General features: G+C 41.6%; 1 protein-coding gene across 2 annotated transcripts in view; it reads left to right on the forward strand.

Annotated features, from left to right (window-relative positions):
• The window catches only part of OXSR1 (oxidative stress responsive kinase 1), a 73201-nt gene extending 54215 nt beyond the window's left edge, over window positions 1–18986 (forward strand). The window contains exons 9-18 of one of the 2 annotated variants that reach the window (XM_063303317.1): window positions 1305–1353; window positions 1989–2054; window positions 3417–3539; window positions 5631–5666; window positions 6477–6635; window positions 10830–10894; window positions 12311–12363; window positions 13502–13570; window positions 13784–13848; window positions 16208–18986. In XM_063303317.1, the coding sequence (XP_063159387.1) occupies window positions 1305–1353; window positions 1989–2054; window positions 3417–3539; window positions 5631–5666; window positions 6477–6635; window positions 10830–10894; window positions 12311–12363; window positions 13502–13570; window positions 13784–13848; window positions 16208–16282 (760 nt within the window). In that variant the 3' untranslated portion in view covers window positions 16283–18986. The remainder of the gene's footprint in view (window positions 1–1304; window positions 1354–1988; window positions 2055–3416; window positions 3540–5630; window positions 5667–6476; window positions 6636–10829; window positions 10895–12310; window positions 12364–13501; window positions 13571–13783; window positions 13849–16207) is intronic. The other variant, XM_063303318.1, reaches the window with a different exon arrangement.
• Window positions 18987–24475: the final 5489 nt, after the last annotated feature.

A 24475-nucleotide genomic window follows, 5' to 3' on the forward strand; every position in this document is an offset into this window, starting at 1 on the left:
ATTGCAGAGTCTCCCTGTGGCTTCTGGGGATAGGGCCTTCTGGGTCCCAGGCATCTCTTGTACAGCTAAGGACCAGCCATGGCTGGATACCCCCAGTTCAACACCTGCTTGTTGCATGCAGTTCCCTGGTTCAGGGACCATGGGTAAGAGGTTCAGGGAGACTTCCTCTTCAGATAAATGTGGTATAGTATTAGCCCTTCAAGGTAGGCTAGGTCAGGAAGCAGATGCCACAAGAAATACTGGAACTCTATTGATCTAGGTTCGGGTTTCTCAGACTTGGCAACTTCAAGCTGTATGGACTTCAACTCCCAGAATTCCCCCGCCAGCATGAATCTGGGGACTTGAAGTCCACAGAGCTTGAAGTTGCCAAGATTGGGAAACACTGACTTAGGCTATAAGATATTGATATAAATATTGAAAGCTTGATAGCATTTCCCCTTCCCTCCCTCTTATACCAAAGAGATTCAAGACGGGGCAGTCTTGGGTTTCTTTCTCACTCCTTCCTGTTTTTCTGGGGTAAATTCATGTTTTGCTAACACATACCTTCTCCATGTCATCTCCACTACACATAGCCCATTTTAAACACAATCGCCTAGATACAGAAGTTCAAGAAGGGAGAGTGGATGCCACATGCAAAGAAGTCCAGAGGATTGTTGAGAGGGAAAAGCACTGAGTTTAAGACAAACAAGGAGAGTATGTTTGGCCTTTGGAACTTCTTGCCACAGGACATTGCATCATGTCCACTGATAACTGCATTCCTGGTGTTTTAGCAAATGTTAGTTTTCAATATCTGTTTGTTTCTGGTTCAGATTTTCTGAGGACTGGTGTTGAGGGGTGGAGTAAGATGCCCTTGTGAAATCAGTCTGAGCCATGTGATCATCCAGGATAAAACAAGCTGAATCATTGTTCTGACAGCAAAGCCCATAGTTGTATCATTAATGCTCTTACGTATTTCTACCTGCTCCAGGTAGATGTGTTGAATTGTATGCAGATACATAAAATAAGAATATGAAGATTATGCAGGAAATGCTTATCTTACTATTGTAGTCAGTGAAGCCAGTAACCACACAGGCTTAGTTATGACCCTGCTTTGCAAAAATCCACCATTTTCATCCAGAAGTAGCATCTTGCTTGTTTCTTTTTCTCTACTGCATGAATTGAGATGTATAAACTCTGAAAAGCGACATCTGTCCTGATCCAAGTTCTTATTGTGGGTGGCTTTCCTATGTGAAATAGCCTAAGGGCTTTAAGAATTCTGCAATATAGTATAGGTTTAAGAAACTCATTTTTTTTTATTCTCATAGACCTACAGCAGCTGAACTCCTAAGACACAAGTTTTTCCAGAAAGCAAAGGTAGGATCCTTGATTGATGCAGCCATCTACCTACTTGGATGTAGGAGAATTTTATTCATAGTCAAGGAATAATCTGCATTATCAGAGGTTCTCCCCAACTTGCATTCACCCAGTGACACGTTTGCCTCTCATTTAAGATCTATTCTGCTTTTGCCATCTGCATAAATGGTAATCCTTTAAATGTGAAACTGCTCATTTGGCTAGATTCCCTTGGGTTTACACTGGCTTCTCTTGAGCCAGATTGGCAATTTGTTTAGTCACTCCAAATACAGCTGCTTTGTGGTTCAGTTTTGTCCAAATTTGTTTTACTATGGTTCCTGGATTGGGTGGAAAAAAGAAAATAAAGCTGGGTGTTACCAATGCACAGATCATGCCATTACCCACATGGAGGTTATGTTACTCTTTAACAAGTTGCTTTCTCAACTCTTGTGTCAAAGGCATTTTTGATTCAGTGTCATATAACTAACCCCCTGTTTTTTTCTTCTTTCCCTCCTCCGCAAAAAACTCTTGGGGGAAAATGCAGCTTAAGTCCATTGGAGTTGGGTGGCTAATAAATTCAAATAAATAATAACAAACTGTAGCTTTTGAAGAGCATGTTGCAGGAGCTGACAGTTTCATTCTTTTTTCTTTTGCAGAATAAAGAATTTTTACAAGAAAAAATGTTGCAGAGAGCCCCAACCATCACTGAAAGAGCCAAGAAGGTACCAGGGCAGCTGTTCAAGTGGGAATCTGCAGAAAATGGTTTTGTAAAATTTCTTGGCTTTTTTGGTTCCTGTTACGTGGTTTATAGCTTGTCTGCAGCCTGAGAAATAGGGAAGATAATGTTGGCTGAGTTCACACATTTTAGATAAACCTAGTTCCTCCTGCTTCAAAAATAGCTGGCCAACACCTTGGTAGGTATAGGGCTATATCCAAGCTGACATCCCTGGATTGTTTCTCTCCTAACAGGTCAGACACTTGAGCTAACAAACAAATCATGGCTTCTGTTGCTGACTTGTTGGGTGTATTGCAAGCAACTGGTATTCTTGATTTATTGCAACATTGGGCTTATACATGCATGTGGACTTGGCCAATATGTTTAAAGCCCTGGTATTTTCGCCACTTCATGGAATCTGCTCAAATCTAGCCAGAGTAGAGTCTCTGTGCCCTTGAGATTCTGACTTGGCACAAGGACATAAACCAGAAAGGACAGTGTTGCTGATGCGTTGTAAAGACTGTGACTGAAGTTGGTAATGAGCCAAGGTGCTTAGGGTGTATAGATAGTCACCCTTAGGTTTTCAACTGTGTCCAGAAATTAGCAGGGAGATCTTGCAGATTTGATGTTCCAAACCCACTTCCCTACAGAGCTTGGAGTTGGCCTCTTCTTTCCATCTTTTTGTTTGCTCTAGCACCCCTTAAGACTACAGCCCCACAGCAAGATTTGAAAGAATTGGTTGCAGTTTCAAACAGTGACTGCCTTGAAATTATTTGTTCACTGTGATGCACAAAAGCTGTCATGTCCCTGGAAGAAATGTCACCATAAATATTTTTTTCCATATTTACTGCGTGGGAACAATAGTAAAACAGTTTCATAAATAAATCAGCGTTCCTTCGCTGATTTGTTGTGTTGCTTAATTTGCTGCCAAATCGCATGTAAATCTTTCTCTCCATGGATATATAACTACATCTTTTATTGCAGAAGAGAACCCTGTGCTAAAATATGCTAGTTTTTGGTGTTTGTGTGTGTGTGTACAAACACACACACGCACACACAGTCCTCAATTTGTGTTCTTAATTTTACGCTTCGGCTGTGGCTGTGTTGATGACTTTTTCGATGTCATTCTGTTTCCCCCTCTCCCTGCGTTCCTTACATTGTGTACTTGGTTGGGTGAAACGCATAAAAAAATAAGACGGGGGTGCTTTTTATTTCTGTTTTTGCATACAGATAGCATAATTTTTAGGAGGTTAGCAAGAGCGCCTTGTTTTTAGGCTTATCAGAGCCCTATAGGAAATGCAGTGAGATGGTATAACCCTGATCAGAGCTGCACCGTTACACATCCAATGTTGCTCTTCTTGAAATGCAGGTCAGGAGGGTCCCTGGTTCCAGTGGACGACTTCATAAGACAGAAGACGGGGGCTGGGAATGGAGCGATGATGAACTAGATGAAGAAAGCGAGGAGGGCAAAGCTGCGATTTCACAGCTCAGGGTGGGAATCAATTTCGCTTCTTAAAATATTCAAAGTGCAGCTCCCCAGTGAACTGATGCCTTGTGTTACTCTTTTCCCAGGCGCTTCTCTAATGCATATCTTTCTGATAAAAGGCACTTACTGTTGGAAACTATAGGTAGGAACTAGGTCAGTTACATGTTTTGTGACTCATTTTCAGTGTTAGTCTGCTCTTTTCAACCGTTGGGTCGAATACTTTGGCCAGTACAAAGTACTGGCTATTCTCCGTTTTTTATAGAGATACGTGGAAAACAGTTTTCTAGGGCTGTAAGGTCCTTTGTGAACCCACCGTGCCAACCTTCCCCAGTTGATACAGTCTGGAACCAAATTTCTAGTGAGTTACTTTGCAGAGAATTCTGGGGTTGCAGAGAGTTGCCATGTCCAATCTCTGATGTGGCTTAGTTAATCAGGGTGCCGTGCCTATCACACACACAAACTTTTCCCCAAGTGTTACACTTCAGGATTTTCCTTCTCAGCAGAGGTGCTTCTAACCAAAATATAATTCTCTAACCTGTTAAAAAAATCCTGAAAGCTTCTAAAGGCAGCTGACTATTTTTTTTTTAAAAAAGGAAATTGACTTCTATTTAATATTCATAGACATGGCTGGTATGCTGCTTATCCTGCAAACTCTCAAAATTAATTATTAAAATTATTAATTATTAAGAGCAACTTGTAAGCCAGTTTATCTCTTTCTGCCCACCTCCCCCTTGATTTCCTATGTCTGTTTTTTTCGGATATATAGCTATCGGAACTCAGCACTTTAATCATCTTGCCTCAAGAAGCAATAATGGATTTTAAATGGTTTTGCTCACAAGGGGATATTCCCCTCTGGGGGTGTCTGGTGACTTTGTATGGTATGCTCAGGACTTCATCACATGAAATGAAGATTGTAGCAAAAGTATGTTCGCCGCCTTGAGTTATTTATAAAAAAAAAAATAAAGGTGGGATTAAAAAAAAGGGTGATTGAGTCAACCCTGGCTGGACTCCATGCAGGGTGTCTATAGGATGTGGTCAAAAAAAGTCAAGATGCTGATCATATCAGTGCCATGGAAGTTCTGCCCATTGTTTATGTGCATTGAACATAAAAATTTAGCAGAGCTTTGATGGCACTATTGTGACCTCCATCTTGACTTTTTTGACCAGCCAGTTTGGTGTGGTGGCTAAAGCATCAGGCTAGAAACCGGGAGACCGTGAGTTCTAGTCTGCCTTAGGCACGAAGCCAGCTGGGTGACCCTGGGCCAGTCACTCCCTCTCAGCCCTGGGAAGGAGGCAGTGGCAAACCACTTCTGAAAAACCTTGCCAAGAAAACCGCAGGGATTTGTCCAGGCAGTCTCCAAGAATCGGACATGATTGAACAGATTAAAAAAAATGCCTATAGCCCTGACTCCACTTGACATCTTGCTTCTCTTGTGAACTTGATTGGGGGCTTTAGGCACATGTCTCAAACCTTGCTGCTTCTACATTAAGAGATGATAATACTCGCCTATAATATTAAAAGACATTTTGAAAGGATGGCAAGGAAGTTACTTTTGTTCAGAGCTGTAAAGTTTTGTAAGAATCATTTAGATGATGGATATTATTGAGGGTCTGTGGCCTGGAGATAAACTTCCCCTTCCCAAAGAACAGTTACAAGCCCCCTTTTGAAAAATGTCCAAAATAGAAAATGTTCCACGGTCAAAATATTCTACTTCATTCCACTGTGGCCATTGCAAAATTCTCCAATGTTTGCTTTTCAGGTGATAGATCTAAAAAAATAGAAGCAAAAAGCACCCTGCAGTTGCATGTAATTTATTGCCTGTGCCTTTTCAATTTTTCAGTAAAAAATAATTCTTCTCCACATATCAGAATTATTAGCAACCTTGCCTGTATTCAGATTAGGCAGTTGAAGTTATTTTAGCCCCCATACAGCTCAGAAGCACTTTGAGATAATTTCCAGGGCAGGTGAATAGCTTAGGGTGTTCCTGCTTCTGACTCCCCCAAATGAATTAAGCTTGTCATCCAAACTGGACCATAATATTCTACCCCAAACTGTTTTGACATTGTATGCTAATCACAGACCTCTCTCTCTTTTAGTCTCCCAGAGTGAAAGAATCCGTACAGAATTCTGAGGTAAGTTGTGAATCATGTACATTATACTAGAAATCTCCACTAAAGTATTATGCATCTGTTTGCCTAACAGAATAGCCTGGCTGAATTGTTTTCAAAATTGATTAATTCATTATGTACCATTAAGTTGGTGTCAAGTCTTAGCAACCACATAAGGAGAACTTCTTCAGGATGGTATGTCCCTAACTTTATCTCTCCTTTAGATCTTCCAAGGGTGCCCCCATCGCTGCTGTAACTGAGTCCATCCATCTTGCTGCTGATCATCATCTTCCTCTCTTTCCTTCCATCTTTCCCAGTGTTATAGACATCTCCAGAGAGATGGATCTTTGCATTGGTTGATAGATTATGTGCCATCAAGTCAGTTGACTCTTAGTGACCACATAGATGGACCTTTTCCAAGATGATCTGTTCCCAACCTGATCCTTCAGATCTTGCAGTGGTGCATGATTGCTGCTATAACTGAGTCTGTCTACCTTTCTGTTGGTCATCCTTGTTTTCTCTTTCCTACCCTCTTCCCCCAGTATGATGGATTTTTCAAAGGAGCTGGGTCTTCGCTGGACAGCCACCTCTTAAGAATGGCTTAATTGGTTTTCTTGCACATTACAGAGGGGTGTTGATGATCCACGTGGCCTCTTTGAACTCTGCAATTCTATGGTTCTGTGATAATGTCCAAATTTTTGCTGGTCATACAAATTTTATTTAGGCTTCAGATTTGCTGATATTTTTGAGGTAGTTGGTGAAGAGCCTCCATTTGTATCCCATACTGTATTATACTCTAGTATTTTTATTTATTTGTTTGTTTGTTTATCGCAGCTGTTTCCATCCGCTGAGCCAACCGGCCCTTTGTTCAGCCTCCAAGACCAGACTGCTGCTCAACTACCTCAGCCTGCAGGACAAGCTCCTGCACAACCTCCTGTTGCTGCCCCCGGTCCAACTACTCAAGCCCCTGCAGCAGCTCTTTTGGCAGCACAGGTAAGGCCCAGAGGTCCTGTGGGGAGGCCCAGTGGCTTCCTGAAGTAGAGGGAAAACTGGTTTCCAGTCTGCTGGGCTGAATTCTTCTCAAGAATGTTTGGTGGGTGAGGGAGGGCTTGTTGCTTCCTCCTCAAAATGCTCTGTTGCAACCTTGCAATACCCTGTCTGAAGTTCAGAATGACTTTTCTCCGCAACGTGCAGGTGGCTTCAGATACTACTACTTTTGGTAGTATTTCAAGGTTGCAAACAACTCTGTTCTAAACACAGAACACTGTTGAACTCGAAACACTTCCACAGTGTTGAAAATAACCCTGTGTTGGCACTGAAAATTACTCCTGCAAACCCAAATGGAAGCAATTCAAATTCAAAACAGGTGTTTGAGATTCAGAATGGTTCAGGCTCCAGCCCTTTTGCAGATCTGTATTATTTGTGAATAAGAGATCTCCATGTGCTCTTTCACTCACCCTCCCCTTGAGTTTAAGAAAGTGGGCTGTGACTGCAGTTGACCTGTTCGTGGTTTTGGCTTTTAACAGATGGGCAGCCCTAACATCTCTCATCTGTCTCCCCATCTGCAAAGGTGGGATGATCCTTGATCCACTCTACTTGCAATTCTTCTTTGTGAACTTTCTGTGGTGATCTCTCTTCTGGTCTTCTTCTGGCCTTCATGTCCTCTGCTTACGTGGCTTCCAAGGTTAAATGCAAGGCCCACTTTTTTTAGGGAATGTGTAAGTGGGAGAGGAAAGCTAAGTAAACATAGGTTTTATATGCAGAGCAAATCCCTGCCAAAGTCAATCTGTCCTTAAGACAACTTGGAGAATATCCTACTGTGGGCACCCTGAAGTCTACCAAATTATGGTTGTGTGTGTGTGTGTGTGTGTGTGTGTACACCTATATGTATGAATGGTTGTTCTTTAGCCAGATTGCATCCTATAATAGGAGGAGACAGACTCCCATGCCTTTAATAATCCCTCTGGGAATTGTTTGGCTGCTCTTGTAGTTCAAGCTATCCTTAAGGGCTTCAGTTTTTTTCCTAGAAACTTTTTCTTGCTTTCTGGAGCTTAGCTACATATAAACCATTCTGCTCAGAAGCACTTCTGTTCCTTTCCTGACAGGGCATTAATCTTAAAAAGCAAACTTTGACCGATGCTGTTTCTGGATTCCAGTTGGTTGAAATTCAATCAGTCTTCCTTGGCTTTGGGTCTGCAGATGTTTCACATGCGCAGGGTCCAAGCCTCCATTTAGAAACTGTTTCTGAACATCTAGCATTGTATTGGAGCCGCTCCTCAGCAGCTGTAAGAAAGCTTATTGATGTCAAGGGATCATAAAGGTCTAGGAGATGGTTTATCTCAGACATGGCTTTCCCATCTTTTCTCATCATCACCCTACCCTTTCTCTGCCCTTGTATTGCAAAATATTAGTTCTAACCAAGCAGGTATTCTCTTACTGAGAAATAGGTCAATCCAGAGCTGTTTTGGAAGAATCGCTCACTGGGTTCTCTCTGTGCCAGATCAAATCATTTATTGTTTTCTGTGACGGGCAGTGGCTCTTCATGAATCTGGCCAGATGTGTTTCTTCTCAATTGTTGTCTGATCCCTTTCACTGGAGAAGCTGGGGGTTGAATCCAGGACCTTTGCGTCAAAAGCATGTGTTTTCTTGCAGAACTGCAGTCCCATCATCTTCAAAGCCAAGAGAGAGGATTGCCATGTATCTCTTCCCTACAGAGGGCATTTCTCTTGTGGGTTACCTTGTCACAAGTCTTGCATAAAAATAATAAAATAAGGGAAGAAGCAGGAGGCCTTTAGAGTTCCTGATCAACATTTAACATCCTGGACAGGATGCTGAGGAGCACAAATGCAAGACCCTGGTTACAGTTTTCCCTGCTATGGTGGTGTGCTGTGTTCATTTGTCTTGGCTCATAAAGAAGATTATGCAAAGTTTATGCAAAGATGGGCCAGGCTTTCTTTTGCCGAGAGGCCAAAGATGAGATACTTTTCTGTCACCCTGAACAGCTGAACTAAGATGGTTGCTCCTGCAGATTTTGTTTGAAGTTAGTAATAGTAGGAGTAGTACAGGTAGTCCTCGCTTAACAACCCTAACTGGGACTGGCAACTCCATCGCTAACCAAAGCAGTCATTAAGCGAAACACCACATGACTGCCCTGCTTAGCAACAGCAGTCCCGGTTGCAGTTGTTCAGTGAATCACGTGTGGATGTTAAGCAAGACATCACGTGACCTTGACTTGCAACCTCCTGCTGGCTTCCCAGTGACTTTGCTTGACAGAATCCAGCTGGGAAGGTTGCAAATTGCAATCATGTGACTGTGGGATGCTGCAGTGGTCATAAATGTGCGACAGTTGCCAAACACCTGAATTGTGATCACATGACCAAGGGGACGCTGTACAGGTTGTAAGTGCGAGGACTGGTTGCAAGTCACTTTTTCAGTGCCCTCGTAACTTTGAACAGTTGCTAAACGAATGGTCGTTAAGCGAGAACTATCTGTAGTAGTATAATAAATAAATTTGTCTACTCCAGGCTCCTGCCCGATTCAGAGTGGTTCACAATGGAATGTAATAAATTACACATCCTCAGTACAAAACTTATAGTATATAAAACTAACCTTTCAAATACCAATATCAATAACAAAAATAATTATTTATCTTTTATAAAAGACTGAAAAGTCCTTTATGGACTTTTTGCTGAAAATGGATAAAAATGAATTGGTGATTTCAGGATTTATTGATTAAAAAGGTTTGTTTTTGGGAAGAAGAGAACCATGATATATAATTTGAGAGGATGGAGATGGTAATTACTATGTAACTGCTGCAAAGAAGATTGCAAGTCGCTTCCTTTGATATCTTTCTTTTTCTCTTTCTCATTGGCTATCTTTCACTTTTTCTTTTATTCTTTTATACCTCCTTTTTTCTACTTTTCTTTTTATGTTTCCATAGTTTTTTAATCTTACGTAAAATCTTCTGTTAATAAAAATTATATAAAAATTATTATTTATTAAATGTATGCTCCCTACTCCTACAGGGTTCATAGGGCCTAATAGCACAGCATGCTATACAATCAATAAAATGTCCGTGGTACAGAATTCACAGCATATAAAAATAGCAGCCATCAAAATGTCAATGGCAGTTACAATAAAGAACAGAGTAGTAGAACAATAAAGAAAGAGAACAGTCAACGAATGGCAAAGAGTCATTGCCCAAATGCTCTCTAGAAGAGTTGGGCTTTCACCGGCTTATAGGAATCATCAACAGGGGTCCTCAGAAGGCTATTCCAGAGGGCTTGTAGCATGATGAAAAGCAGTGCTTTCTGAACTCAGCCTTCTGTGTCTCAAAGACTGAGGATGCACTAGTAGTTTATCCTTGGACGGGCTGATGGAGGACGGTGTAGGTGGACCTGAAGCTACCATGGTACCAGTGCGGAGTTGGAAGGGATCTTCAACACTGACTAGTCTAAAGATTCAAGGGTGAAGTTCCTTCATCCATATTAGAATCTGCCACCAAGAAGTGCTTATCTCTAAAACGTTCTGATTACATGATATAAATTTGCTATTTTTCCCCTCCCCTCCTCACCTGCTTTTTAGCATCACATCGTTTAGCATCCTCTCATCTGGCAGGTTCCATTGGCATTGGGACTCTAATTCCCAGCATTCCCAGCCCACACAGTGCTTTCTGGCATAGTTTGAAGATCGTTTTGCTCTGAATTAGTGGGCTCCATGCAGCTGTGCTACTTTCTGTTCACCTCGAGTGGGCCTTCTGAAGGATCTGTTAAAAATAGTGAAAAACCTTTTAATAAAAAGAATATACCAGTGTTTTTTCTGTGCAAAAGGCTAGAATGTGTCAACTCACACACTGCAGCCAAAGGACAAAATAAATAAATCCTGTGTGCTGATATGGCATTAGGGTCAAAATCCAGGCAGGTTGACAGTGGCTCAGGAAAGAATCCTTTCCTGAATATTCTTTCAAGTATTTCTGCTTGATCAGATGCTGGGCAAACCCCATTCAGTGGCTCTTCCCCAGGAAGTCTTCATTTGGGTCCAATTGAGGGCCACCTGGTTTCTTTCTTAGCCTGCTCTTTGAAATTGTCGGCTTGGTCTCTGTAGTCCTTCTTTGAGAAGGAATACCATTATAGCCCTTTGCTTTCACCGATTAAAAAATATCCCACCTCTTTTTTCTCTTTTGATAAGGCACCTCCTGTCCCTACAGCACAAGAAGAACCCAAAATTCCAATAAGTCTCGTTCTAAGGTTAAGGTAAGCGGGCTGGATCCACGTGTAGGTATGAGAGAAAGCAAGAGGGGTCCAGTGGGGAAGGTGCTGGACTAGGAGTGGGAAGACCCAGGTTCTGATGCACCCTCAACCACACAGGCTCACTGGGCGGCTCAGGGCCAGTCCCTCTCTCTCGCTAGACTGGGAAGTGAAAAAACCATCTGTCTACCAACCTGGGCTGGACCAGTGAAGAGGCCTTCATTCTGCAGTCAGATGATTTAGGCTGATGACGTCATGTTGTGTTGTAGTGTTGTTATTTTATATCTCTGCTATAGATTTATAGCACTCTGATTCTGGGCAAAACATCTAGCACTCAGGATGTTTGCTCTGTGAATTCTGAACTCAAAACAAGATTCTTTGCATTATGTGGTTTTGTTACAAGCTTGGGATAAAACGAAGTGTTTTATTCGATGTTGTTTGGATGCCTTGCTAGAGGGAACAATTGGTACTTGAACAAGCCCTTCCTCTGTTGTCATTCATCCTGGGTCGCAAAGTAAGTAAAGTGGCCCATGCCGAGTGTTAATCATCCTATAACCTCTGGAAGAACGTATTGATTTATTTATTAATTTGACTTAAGAGTGACTTCATTTCTGAAGACTTGAGCAGTGTACAAATAATATGCATAAAATTAATATCTATATCTGTCTGTCAACATCAGTACACAGCACAACACAACACCAGCCTCACATAAGAAAGCCCTATGTGAAATGCCCAAAGGGTTCAGAGTTTTTTTTAAGTGTTTAAACCTTAAAGAAAATCTTATAGTAAATAATAGAAGCAACAGTTAAGCTGAAATCAGCAGAGCTTTTGTAGGCTGCCTGCCCAAAGTTTAAAAGCATCTTTAATCATTTTTCTGTAGGCTGGATAGTTCCCACAGCTTTTTTTTTGGGGGGGGGCTATTTTGCTGTTTTAAGTTTTATTCTGGTAGACCACGGTCTGCAAAACTCTTCGATGGAGCATGTTTTGTAAGCTTGTTCTCTTCCAAGCTTGAATAAAGATTTTGCTTTCTTTTGTTTTTTACACATCCCAGTAGATCAAATAGTTTATTTCATACATTCGAACATTAATAACATTAATTAAATATGTTTATTCAGGTCTTGCATCTGCCTATAAACACTACATGGGTGCAGAATGGAAGCTTAAATTCTGCCTCTGTGTAATTTAAATGATTTTTCCCCTCTTCCTTTTCAAACCAGGCAATGGGAAAATCTTTTCAGGCTTGACTCTAGTGTAGGAGAGTTGGGCTGGGTGAAATTAGTTGTAGGCTGTTTCTAACCTGCTGGTCCAACAGGCCTGCCTCAGGAATAAACATGGATTCATGTTTCATGCAGAATTTGATTTCGTTTTCATCTGTAACACAGATTTCGATAAAATCTAACTGCAACTTCTCCACCCTGATAGGAATTCAAAAAAGGAGCTGAATGACATCCGATTTGAATTCACACCTGGAAGAGGTGAGGGGGTTGAGAAAACCTGTCTTCTGCAGCTTGTTGCTGACAGTTTTTTGTCTGGTGGTTCTATGCTGGTGGGGCAGGGGGGAAGTGCATGAAGCAAAGATTGTGTCTCACGTTAACGAACAGAACAGTCAAGGAAATCTCCAACTTCCTGTAGATGATCCCTTAGACTTGATGGATCTTTTCTGGATACAAGCTCTCGAAATGTTGTTTGAAAGATGGACTGTTTGGCTTGATAGAAAGACTAAATCAGCTTGTACACTCACTTCACAAGAAAGACAGCTCTAAGGACTTTTCTGTGGGTCATATTCTCAGAAACATGGCAGCCTTTGATCTGGGATTTAATTTGAACTCATGTAACTCCTCAGAGCATCATAGAAGGCCTCGTGCCTTCCAGATGCCTGGAAGCCAGCTATCATAAATTCCTTACCTGCACAACCATTTCCCATCTTGGCTGGGGATCTGCCATAAAATACCACAAATATTGCAGCAACTCTATTTGTTAAAGAAAGGAATACATTCTCCCTTCCTGCACACAAGCTGTTCCAGGCAGATTATAATAAAATAAAGGCAAGATAATGTACAATATACAGGTAGTCCTATTTAATGACCACTCATTCAGCAACTGTTCAAAGTTACGATGGTGCTGAATGAATTTTACAACCAGTCCTCATTGTTGCAGCCATTGCAGGGTCCCTGTGGTTACATGATTGTGATTTTGGCACTTGGCAATTGTCACACAATTGGTCACAGTGCCCCACAGTCATGTGATCGCCATTTGCTACCTTCACTGCCACCTTATGGCCAGCAAAGTCAATGGGGAAGCCAGGAGGAGGTTGCAAGTAGTAGTCACGTGACATTTCAATGACCACATGGGATTCATTTAATGATGGCAACCAGAACTGCTGTCGTAAGTCAGTGTAGTCACGTGATTTTCCACTTTACGACTGCATCACTTAGCAATGGGGTTGCTGGTCCCAATTACCATCATTAAGTGAGGACTACCTGTAGGACCAGATGGAATCAGATTTATAAAGTTATAAATGATGAAATCAAAGATAGCATCTAGATAGTATGTAGTATTGATTTATTCACCTATAAAACAAACCTGACTGTTTCTTAATTGTGTTCTTTCCAGACACTGCAGATGGGGTATCACAAGAACTCATCTCGGCTGGACTTGTGGATGGCAGAGATTTAGTAATAGGTAATTCAAGGCGTACTGCAAAATTTCACTTACACTTTTAGCCTTGTGCTGGCCTTGCAAGTGTGTGTCACTTTATTTTGCTACCAGACACAGCAGGACAAGTTGACCTTCCTTTTTGCCTATATATTCTTGGCTAATGCTGGAGGGAAACTTGATCATAAGGCTTAGATACCTTATGATACATTATTGTGTGTGTCTTCTCTGTTGTTTCAGTTGCTGCCAACTTGCAAAAAATTGTGGAAGAGCCTCAGACAAATCGATCTGTCACTTTCAAGCTGGTATTTATTGTTTTTTTCTCTTATTATTCAAATCTTTCTACAAAGCTTCTGCTTTCAGCTTCTTTCAGGCAGATGCTGTATTTATTCAGCACATGGTCTCTCAGCAAAAATATAGCACTGCAAACATTAAGCACTGGATTAAAGCTGTTTTATTTCCAAAGATCAAATGAGCTTGGATTTAGTTGAATGCCAGACATGTTTTTATATCTTTTTGTTGAAGTGGTTATTGTTTTTAGCTTTCTAAATGTAGATCAGCTTTTCTTTACTGGCTGCCTTTCAGAACTGTGGACTTCATGCCCCAGGATATTTCAGCCACCATGGTCACTGCTGGAGATTCTGGTTGCTGAAGTCCACCGATCTGGCAGGTGCCCAAGTTGGGGAAGACCTTTCGAAAAACAGAGTTAATAAATATTAGCCCCTCTAATAGAGATGTGTGGCGGTAAGTGCCAATCCTTTTCTAGCTAACCACCATTGATGCACCAAAGGAAAGTGTGCTACAGGTAGTCCTCACTTAACATCCACAATTAGGATTGGAAACCCCATCACTAAGTGGCATGGTCATTAAGTGCAATGTCATGTGACCACACCGCCTAGCAACAACCGTTCCGCAATTCTGGTTGTGGTCATTAAGCGAGGACCTCACGTGACTGCGACTTGCTACTTCCTGCCAGCTTCCCCATTAACTTTGCTTGTCAGAAGCTGGCAGGGAAGGTTGCAAATTATGATCACATAACTGTGGGATGCTGCAATGTTGTAATTGTGGGCCAGTTGCTGAATACCCACACTGTGATCGTGTGACCATGGGGACGTGATGGCCACAACTACAAGGATTGGTTGTAAGTGCCACTCGTTCAGCACTGTTGTAATTTTGAATGGTCCCTGAACGAGTCATTGTTAACATAGGACAACCTGTATTGTTAGCAAGAATATAAAAAGTCACAATGATGTATTCTAGAACTCTGACCCTTTTGCAAGGGAGATAGGGAATGGAGTATTGCATCCTGGAAAAAAGCATGACAGTTGTGTAGAACCTTGAATAAAAACAGGCCCTGCCATCTAATACGGCAAGTGTCAAGTTAAAAAACAATCTGCTCTACAGAACAGCCAAACTCATTCTGTGAGCATGACGTGTGCTTAGTGGCCATGGCTAAAAGGTACAATTTGACAACTTTCGAATTCCAGTGTGCTTGCCTGCAGTTCATAAAACAAAGGCTAAAAAGTCAGAAAGATAAGGGGATTGAGTTGATGCTCCAGTTTGGGAACAGAAATCCTCCAGAACAGAAGAGAAGTTTCCAAAAAATGTCACTCTTAGACCAGGGTAGAGAGTAGCTGGAGAGCAGAGACAGCCTAGCAATAGACCACAAAATAATCAGAACAGCTCACATGGATGACTCAGCAATGCTGTTCTTGGGAATCTGCAGTTTCAAAAGTAATAACAAGGGGAACAAAAACTGGAGTACATCTTTACAGTGCTTTAGCCCACCCTGGCAAAGAGACGTTCTGAAACGATAATGACATGGGTGGGTGGGAAATGAAAAAGAAATGAGTATTATTCAAAAGCATTTGATCTAGGTTTAATTGAGAAACAGACTTAACAGATTAGCACAGGAGCAACTGTGTGAAATCCACAGCAAGTGGAAATCAACATCACCATTAAGGATAATGTTATCTCATCTTAAGATCTTAATGATCAACAAAGATTTTTGTTTTAAATCATCCATTTGTTTGTGGTGAAAGACAAAAGAGTTCTGTTTGAGCTGTTTAGGAAGGCTAGTTCTGAGCACTGGACGATGCTAGCAGTAAGGCTGAGTGTTAAGGGAGTGCAAACACACCTCCATCTAAAATCAGAGCTTCACCAGAACCTTTGAAGGAAAGACTCATAAAGGAAGAGTAGCTTGTTCTGGTTCTACAACTCACAAAGTCAGTGCATCCTTTTGAAGGCTACCCAGAGAATCTACTCTATTGGACACAAACATCCCTGCCTGGTGTAATTTTGTACTTGCTAACCTGGGAATTCTTTATCTGTAGTTTCCTCCTCCCACCATATCAGCTCTTCAGGATAGATCAGACTAGGAATTCAATGTCAAGTAGGTCTGTACTACTTTTATTGTAAAGCTATAGTAACAGAATCTTGCAGGTCCGAATGCGCTTCATCTCTCCCTACCTTTATCTTTGTGAGACCTGTGGAGGATCTTGTCTGAGACTTTTTCTCAGGTTACATTCCTGCTCTGGACTCAGGTTTCTCTCTCTTAGCTGACTGTTGTCTTGGTAGCAGCTTTTCCTCCTGTCCCTCAAGGCCATTGCCTCTGCCTTCTACATGTCCTGATAAAATAGTGGTTTCCTTCTCCTTGCCTTTCAGGCATCAGGCGTTGAAGGTTCCGAAATCCCTGATGACGGCAAACTTATTGGATTTGCTCAGCTCAGCATCAACTAAAACAACACTCCCAGCTTATGGTCATCCGTGGGTGCAACGTATAAACACTTCCATTGGCCAAAAAGCAAAATCACTCCTGCCAAAGAACCAAAACTACAGGCCCTCTTTCTTAGAAGCTTTAACCTCATTTGTTCCCAAGTAGCATCAAGGAGCTCTACAATACTACTGCCTTGGAGGCATTTGGCTTCTCTTCCACCCACCCACTGTTTTTGCATTTCCTGCCTCTCAATTGTACTCCTTCCTCCCTCCCTCCCTGCATGCTTGTAGTTATTATTGCCTTAACTCAGCTTTCCCCAACTGAGTGCCCAACAACTAGGCTGTACCTACAACCCCTGGCATTTATAGCCAGGAGGGCTGGGAATTCCAGGGGTTGTCTTATAGCCAGAGGGCATCTGGTTGGGAATGTCTGCCTTAATTATTTAAAAACAAAACAGAAGTAGAAATATTACTGCTGAGTATGAAAGAGGGATTTCACTGCTCTTAATAGTTGCCATGATGCAATGGGTTGGTTTGTGCTGAATAGTTTTTGCGTGACCGCGTGGTTACTACTAAACAGGAAAGATATTTTGATTTGTGGTCCATCTAACAGGGCAGGTATCTTAAGAAAAAACAAAAAACTTGGAGCTGTTGTAGAGTATCAGAGTACAGGCTGAATTTTCTATGGAAAACTTAGTGAAGTCTTAAGTGAGTGAAAGCCCTTGGTTTAAGCAACCTTTACTATATTCAGGGCACAAAAGGGATTGCTTGGCCTGAGGTAAGACTAGCCTTAAATTTTTCCCCTTCCTTTTGAATGCAAACACGTTACAGGTGGAGAAACATCAGGAAGTGTTTCTGTGTAGCCATGTCTCCTCCATCCCCAATTTGCTATCTCACTGGGCCTTCTCCCCACTTGCCCCTGTGTTTGTAGATTTCCAAGATAGATACATTTGCTGAAACATCCGGTGCCAAATCTATTTTGTACATCATAGTCTGAGCAGCTTTGACAACTGCAGGATGGATAGGTAGGAGCTCTTCTGGTGCAGGATGCAGGGACCAGGTATTGAAGATGGGGATTCCATCAGGCCAAAGGGAGAATGATGGGTTTTGCGCAGCATATACACCAGAGGATGCCCTGTTCCAAAAATCCATTTTGTGTAATTTTCATAATCACAGTTTCATTTTGGAAGTTGCTTATGCTCAGTTACTTGTCTTGACAAAAAGAAGAGTGACATGGCCACATGAATATTCCTGAATATGGAACAGTTCTCAAAAAACAAAATTTCGGACTTCAGTTTTATCATTTGGTTACTGGGCTTCTACTCTTCCACGAACGTCCCTCACTTAAAAATCCCTTGATGGAAAACCATGAGAGAAAATTCTGGTGTCTGCCCATAACCCTGAAGTCATTTCCAGTTTCCTTAAAATTGTTACATTCTGATGATGAAATCCTGGGAATTGTAGTTCTGCAGAGGATCTAGGATTATGCAGCCTTTCTTGTGCTGACCGTTTGCAGAAGTATCCTAAAAATGCCAGATCTTTGTCAGTCTACATGTTTTTTTCACCCCAGGGTTGTCTTTGCAATTGGTTTTTGGTGAAGGGATTCCTGTGTAAGTAAGCTATTGAGATGGGGATTGTCTTGCAAGTTTGCTAGAAGTGGTTGAAGTCCATCAGGCAGCTGTGTGGTTTGATGTGTGACCATTCATAAAACCAGATGTCCTTCGCATGTGGCTGTTATGAACGAAAGTTGATCATGTGGTCTGGCAGTTGGAAGCTGTGTGTCTTTCTGCTACTGCAAATGATTTCCTGACTCCCATTTCATTCTCTGAAAAAACATTTCATTAAAAATCCATTTGCCTTTCTTACGTCCTTCTTCCTTCATAGACCGGTACATATGAAACTGCCCCCGTTCAATTTTTACAGCAATAAATGAAATTGCCAATAGATACGTACATGGCAAATTGATGCTCAGAGCACTTTTGTCTCTTTGCTGCACTGCTTGGAATTTGCCAACAATAGTTTTTTATACCCTGCTCACATATCAAGAGTTTGGTCAACATGGTATAACTGAAGCCAATATAGCTCATATTTAGTGGGTTTTTTTTAAAGAAATTAGTATCTGGTGTGGTTTTTTTTCTTTCCATTGTTTTGGATTTTTGCCTATAAATTATACATTTAGTTTGAAAAAAACAAACACTTATAATGCACTATGTGAATAATAAAATGGGGTTGATTCTTCCCATCCTACAGCAGCCACCCCTCCCCCCCGGCTTTCATGTATCACTGCTTAGCTTTGAAGTATTTTATAAACTGACATTGTTTTTGCCTTAAAATTAATTTGTATAGCAAACAAATGGAATTAGGATCTCATTTCTGGTTTCAGTAGGTAGGGTATAGGCCCAGTGGGGACATTATGAACTATTGTATAGCGTTCCTCTTCCTTCCTTTGTTTTAATTACCATGGTTGAACCACCATGGCTTTTAAGCTTCCAAAGCTGGTTTGTAAGCTCAGATTAAGGACAGTAATAAATATCCTCACAATGCCACGTTGTCAAAGATTGGGAGGGGAGCAGTTATACAAATCTGTGTCCTACACTGGATCTCCTAAGATGGATGGGGTTAGATCCCCACACCAGCTCTTTTTGAGTAAGTGGAAAATGTAGAAATCGGGATTCTCAAATCTTCTGACGCAATAAATTCTCCTCTCCAAGCAGTTATGGAAGCTTGATTTGTTTGTTGTTTAATTTATTTGTTGTTTGCCTGTAGTTTTAGTATTGGCTAGATCTGCTCAGAGGTCATTAGCAAAGCTGCTCCAGGTGTGGAGATCTATTGAAGAAAGAGCTTGAAAAGGAGGAGCATTTGGACAGCAGTAATGGGGTGGGAGGGGGCAGAGGCTGAAAAAGCTGTTTGGGCTGTGTCTGTGTGTGACCTCTCCAAAAATTCCAAATCTCTCCATACTTGCACTTGATGGATCATGAGCAACCAAGCTGCAGTATATTCCTTAATGAACACTGGAGGTCATTTTCTTTTTTCAAGACCCTTTAGGGAGGGGCAAAAGCCAACAATTCTTGGTTAACTGTTTTTGACAGACCTCTGACTGGGGTGTTGGATCCTCACCTGGATGAGGGAAGCGGCTCCCGGAGGCTCCGTGGAAGTCATGGTTTCCCCAACTTCTGTTTCTGGTTGGCAAGAAGTCCTTTGGAGCCAGCGATGTTATTGTTACTAACGTGAACAGCCCTTGTCCCAGTGTCCACCCCCATGTGCAATGATGTGGAAAGAGGGATGGAACTCTTTGCTGGAATGGTCTGTAGCCCTGGATTGAATTGCTGGGTTACACCAAAACGGCACATGGGCAGCATGAGAAAGAGCAGCCATCCTTACCCATTTCATTTCATCCCATCTTCAGCTGCAGAGACCAAATAATTCTGGTACAGTATTAAGTCATTTTGCCTGCATGCTGCACATACCTTTGTACTCGCTGGACTAGGACTCCTGACTAAGCCAGTGAATTGATGCAGTATCTATCTATCTATCTACCTATCTATCTATCTATTTATTCATTCATTCATTCCTGTCTCTGTCTAATCCAGGTCTAGCAGACGAGAGTGTCCATAATGGCTGTTCCCATGTATTATTACAATAAGGATTATTTTAATGTTCCTGAACTACCTTTGCTACTAGGTTTCTAGGCACTTGTCTCTTGATAATAGTATTTTCTTTTTTCTTTTTTCCCCCCTTTGGATACTAGAAATGCTAGACAACTATTTTATTCTTGAGGTTCAAAAGTGCCAATGATTTTTTGTTGTTGTTGTTTGATAGTTTAGAAATTATTTCTAACCTTTTTACCCTTACGGATCAGAGGGTTTTTATTTTGGGTAAATTCTGAACTTGAACCTAGAAATCGGTTTGTATTTTTTTAAACTTAGTTAATAGCCTTGAGGAGGGTGGTGTATTAATATAAAAGGAACCTCTACACAATTTGGTGTACTGTAGATTTTAATGAAAGATGTAAAATATTCAGCCTTTTTTCCCTTTGACTTTGTATTTTACTGCATGTCATTTCTCTAATTTTTAATCAATAAAAAAAATGTCCATTACTTTTTGGAGTGGCTTATGTTAAAGTTCTCTATTCCTTTTTTTGCAGATTTCTCAAGCAGTTTACCACATGGCATAACCACACATGGGAAATAGGCAAATGGTATTCTGTTATAAATAGTTAAAATGTAATTCAGTGGTTAAAAGAATGCTGTTAGTTCTGGTGAATGTTGCATCAGTTAAAAATCTGGATATTGGAGTTACAAATTGTACATGAGGGAAAAAGGCCCCTCGGAGTCGAACCAGGCCTTCCTCTGAGGGCCCTCTTGTTGGCAGATGTGAAAAATGGGGGAAAGCTTTATGTATTTATTTCTTTAAAACGCAATTCTATATGATTTCCCATTCAAAGACATCTCAGAGTGATTTACAATTAAAAATTATGTTTACAGTTAAAAACAATAGGACAAAATTAATAAAAATGTACAGAGGTGTCCACCTTATTGCGCAAGTTAGACAGAACAGAACCTGCATGCTTTCCCTAACAAACTGGTAAGGCACATGCTACGAAGTAAATAATGTTCCAGTAAACAAATGCTCAAAATGCCATTACTAGCCGAAAATGACAACATCAGGGACAGAATTAGATCTTGAGGGGTTATTTATTGGTATGCAGTGCATTTTTTTTTTAAAAGGAAAGATTCAAATCTTTGAACTCTCTCTTATGGAGTGAAGGGGGTGAGTCTTACAAGTCAGGTTCTCTTAGCCACTGTAGCTGGTGTCCCCTTTCTTCTTCTCTGATGGCGCCCTGCTAGTGTTTGGGTGGGCCGCAGAGATTTATCTGGGTTGGTGGGTGATACTCTCTTGTTGGCAGCCTCTACCTTTTGTAAAAAGGGAGAAAGGCGCCCTCAGGGTTGAACCAGCCCCTCCTCAGAGGTCCTTCAGTTCGAGGTAACCCCTGCCTGTGGGTGAACAGTGACTAGCCAGTGAGGTCTCCTTGCTGCCACCACCCTTACACTGTACAGCTTGGTCACTATTCATGCGAGTTTGAATAGTGGGATACTCGGATTTGTGCAATTAATGTGACCCAAAATTCAGTTAATGCGAAGCTAGCGCATGCGCAGCTGGGGTTTTAGGCACTGCTCATCTTCGTGTGTGCAGAATGAAGAAAGGGAAGCAGTGTAAGCTGGAAAAAGAAGTTACTTCATTAGACCAGGGTTTCTCGACCAGGGTTCCGTGGCACCGTTGGGTTCCACGAGAGGCCACCAGAGGTTCCCTGGGAGATCACGATTTATTTAAAAAATTATTTGGGCAACTTCACATTAAAGAGGCAAGTTTCATTCTTTATTTTTAGTTTAAGGACTCTGTTCCTGCATCTAGACAGGTCTACCCATGAAATGAATAGAATAATTTTGCAACTTCCGGCCTATATCTGAGCCTGAATGTGCAGGGGTTCCCCGAGGACTGAGAAATATTTCAAGCGTCCCTCCAGGATCAAAAGCTTGAGAAAGGCTGCCTTAGAGCAAACATTTGCTGTAATTGAGCTATATGAAAGCGGTCATGGGGCTAAAATAGGACGAGACGTTGGAATGCCTGAATCTACGGTAGAATTCTTTTTTCTTTTATCTTGCTTTCTATAACTACTCTCTGACTTCGTTCACCATAAATTCAAAGTACATTTTTATCCTTTACGGTAATATTTCATTAATTTAGATACGTAAAAAATTATCATTGCCTATTTCTGTCAAGCTGGAACCAGTTACCCTCTTTTCCACAGAAACATCACTTTGAATAGCGCACATTTGAATAACGCAACCATTTTGTGAGATTCGTTACCGCACTAATCGAGACATTCCCTTACAATGATAGAAACAGAGCACCTTTCAAATGTAATAATGCATTTGCACTCAATATTAATATACATGGAAAAATTTAAAAATTATCGTTGCCTATTTCTGTCAAGCTGGATCCAGTTAGCCTCTTTTCCACAGAAACATCACTTTGAATAGTGCACATTCGAAAAAGGCGACCATTTTGTGGGGTCCATTATCCACACGGCTGGAGACCCAGCTGTAAACCGGTTCCTCCCTTCCCCACCAGGAGAGGATGGAAGGGGAAGTCCTCCCCCACATTGGGTCTGGCTAAATACAAAAAAGGGAAACCAAAGCAAAATGTTGGGGAGTCAGTAGCTCAGCCAAACTGAGGCGGGTGCTAAAAGGCCACCAGTCAGGATTGAAAGAAAAAATCAACTTAATGAAAGGTGCCCAAAGAAGTTTCCACACACACCACACGCTGTTAAAAGGAGATAAAACGCGGGGGGGGGGGGAAACCTAATGCAGTTCTAACGAAATAATTTTCAACCTTGCCTGAGGTAACTGCCTCTTCCAAGACTCCATCCAACTCCCTCACACAAATGTTTCCCGCCAACACTTGACAGAGCCACCTTCTTTTCTTCTATTGGCCCTCAGGGGTCAGGTGACTCCCACTGGGCAGGGAAGGCAGGCTTTTGAGTTAAAGGGCCAGCTGCTCCATGTGACTTCAGTAACTCAGTTTCATTGATTCGGAAGAATTAGCTGACATGGTATCATCCTTACAGCCAGAGACTGACCTACTAGGAACATAGACATTTGTTCTGGAGGAATTGCACCAATCATAGTATCATTTCCAAGATTTCCCAATTCAATAGACCAGTGTTTCTCAACCTTGGCAGCTTGAAGAGGTGTGGACTTCAATTCCCAGAATTCCCCAGCCAGCAAGGCTGGCTAGGGAATTCTGGGAGTTGAAGTCCACACTTCTTCAAGCTGCCAAGGTTGAGAAACACTGCAGTAGATGGCATACATGGAAGCAGGGTGGATGCTCACAACATCTAGGATCTGTATGAAGACTGGAGAGGGACCACTTTGCAAGTCTTACTAGAGGACTTCCAAGCCCATCAATCTCAGCTTGGTTTGTCCCTTCACCTGAGTTTTCCTTGTCCAGGCTAAATGAGCTGGAAGTTGCAATCAAGCAAGGGCCAGAACATGGCATGAAAATTTGCTCTTTGATCTTGCAGAAAGTAAATCATAGTTCAGACAAGATTGATGGGTGGATTGATAGATGTGTCATCAAATCAGTGTTGACTCTCAGCAATCACATTGATAGATTTTCTTCCTGGTGATCTATTCCCAGCCTGGTCCTTCAGATCTTTGAAGGGTGTACTTATCTTTGCTGTATTCGAGTCCATCTACCTTGCTGCTGTTGGCCCTCCTCTTTCCTTCCACCTTTCCCAGGGTTATGGATTTCTCCAGGGAGCTGGGTGTTTGCACTGATTGGTTGGTTGGTTGGTTGATTGATTGATTATGTACCATCAAGTTGGTGTTAACTCTTAAGGATCACATAGATAGACCTTCTCCAGGATGATGTGTCCCCAACCTGGTCCTTCAGGTCTTCCAATGGTGCACCATTGACACTGTAATTGAGTCCATCCACCTTCCTGCTGGTTGTCCTCTTCCACCTTTTCCGGCATTATACACCTCTCCAGAAAGCTGGGTCTTCACATCGATTGATTGATTGATCACCACATAGATATACCTTCTCCACTATGATCTGTCCCCAGTTGTTGCTGTAATTGAGTCATCCCCATTGATGCTAGTTGTCCTCTTCTCCTACTTCCCATTATAGACTTCTGCAGAGAGCTAGGTCTTTGCATAATGTGTCCAAATCAGACAATATGCAAATCCATATTAGCATGGTTTTGAACATAGCCTTTAGGATATCTACAACATGGTTTATAATTGATAGGTGAAGCCTGCGATTATGTAAATTGTCCCTGGTTAGGACTCCATCAATTGTATTAGTTCATCAATTGTATTATTACTGCAAAGAAAGAAAGACACCCTTCTGATTTCATGGATTGAATTCTTCAATCTTTCATCCCTATTGTAATGGTTGCCTATCCCAAACACTCAGACTCACAAGAGGTTACCTAAATGAAATCTGATTTATTAGGGAAATTATGGCAGATACAGAGAAAGCTGAGAATGACTAAAAGAGCGCCAAATACAAACTAAAAACCCTCGGCTCCAAACGTAATCCCTCCCCCCTACCAGCCATAGCAACCACCCCCCTCCCAGGTGCTGGTAACCGTTTTCCACACATCCTGGGAAAGCAACCTTGAACACATGAGATAACCCAAACACATTCCAA

Source organism: Candoia aspera, chromosome 4, assembly GCF_035149785.1.
Source record: "Candoia aspera isolate rCanAsp1 chromosome 4, rCanAsp1.hap2, whole genome shotgun sequence".
NCBI classification, from domain to species: Eukaryota; Metazoa; Chordata; class Lepidosauria; order Squamata; family Boidae; genus Candoia; species Candoia aspera.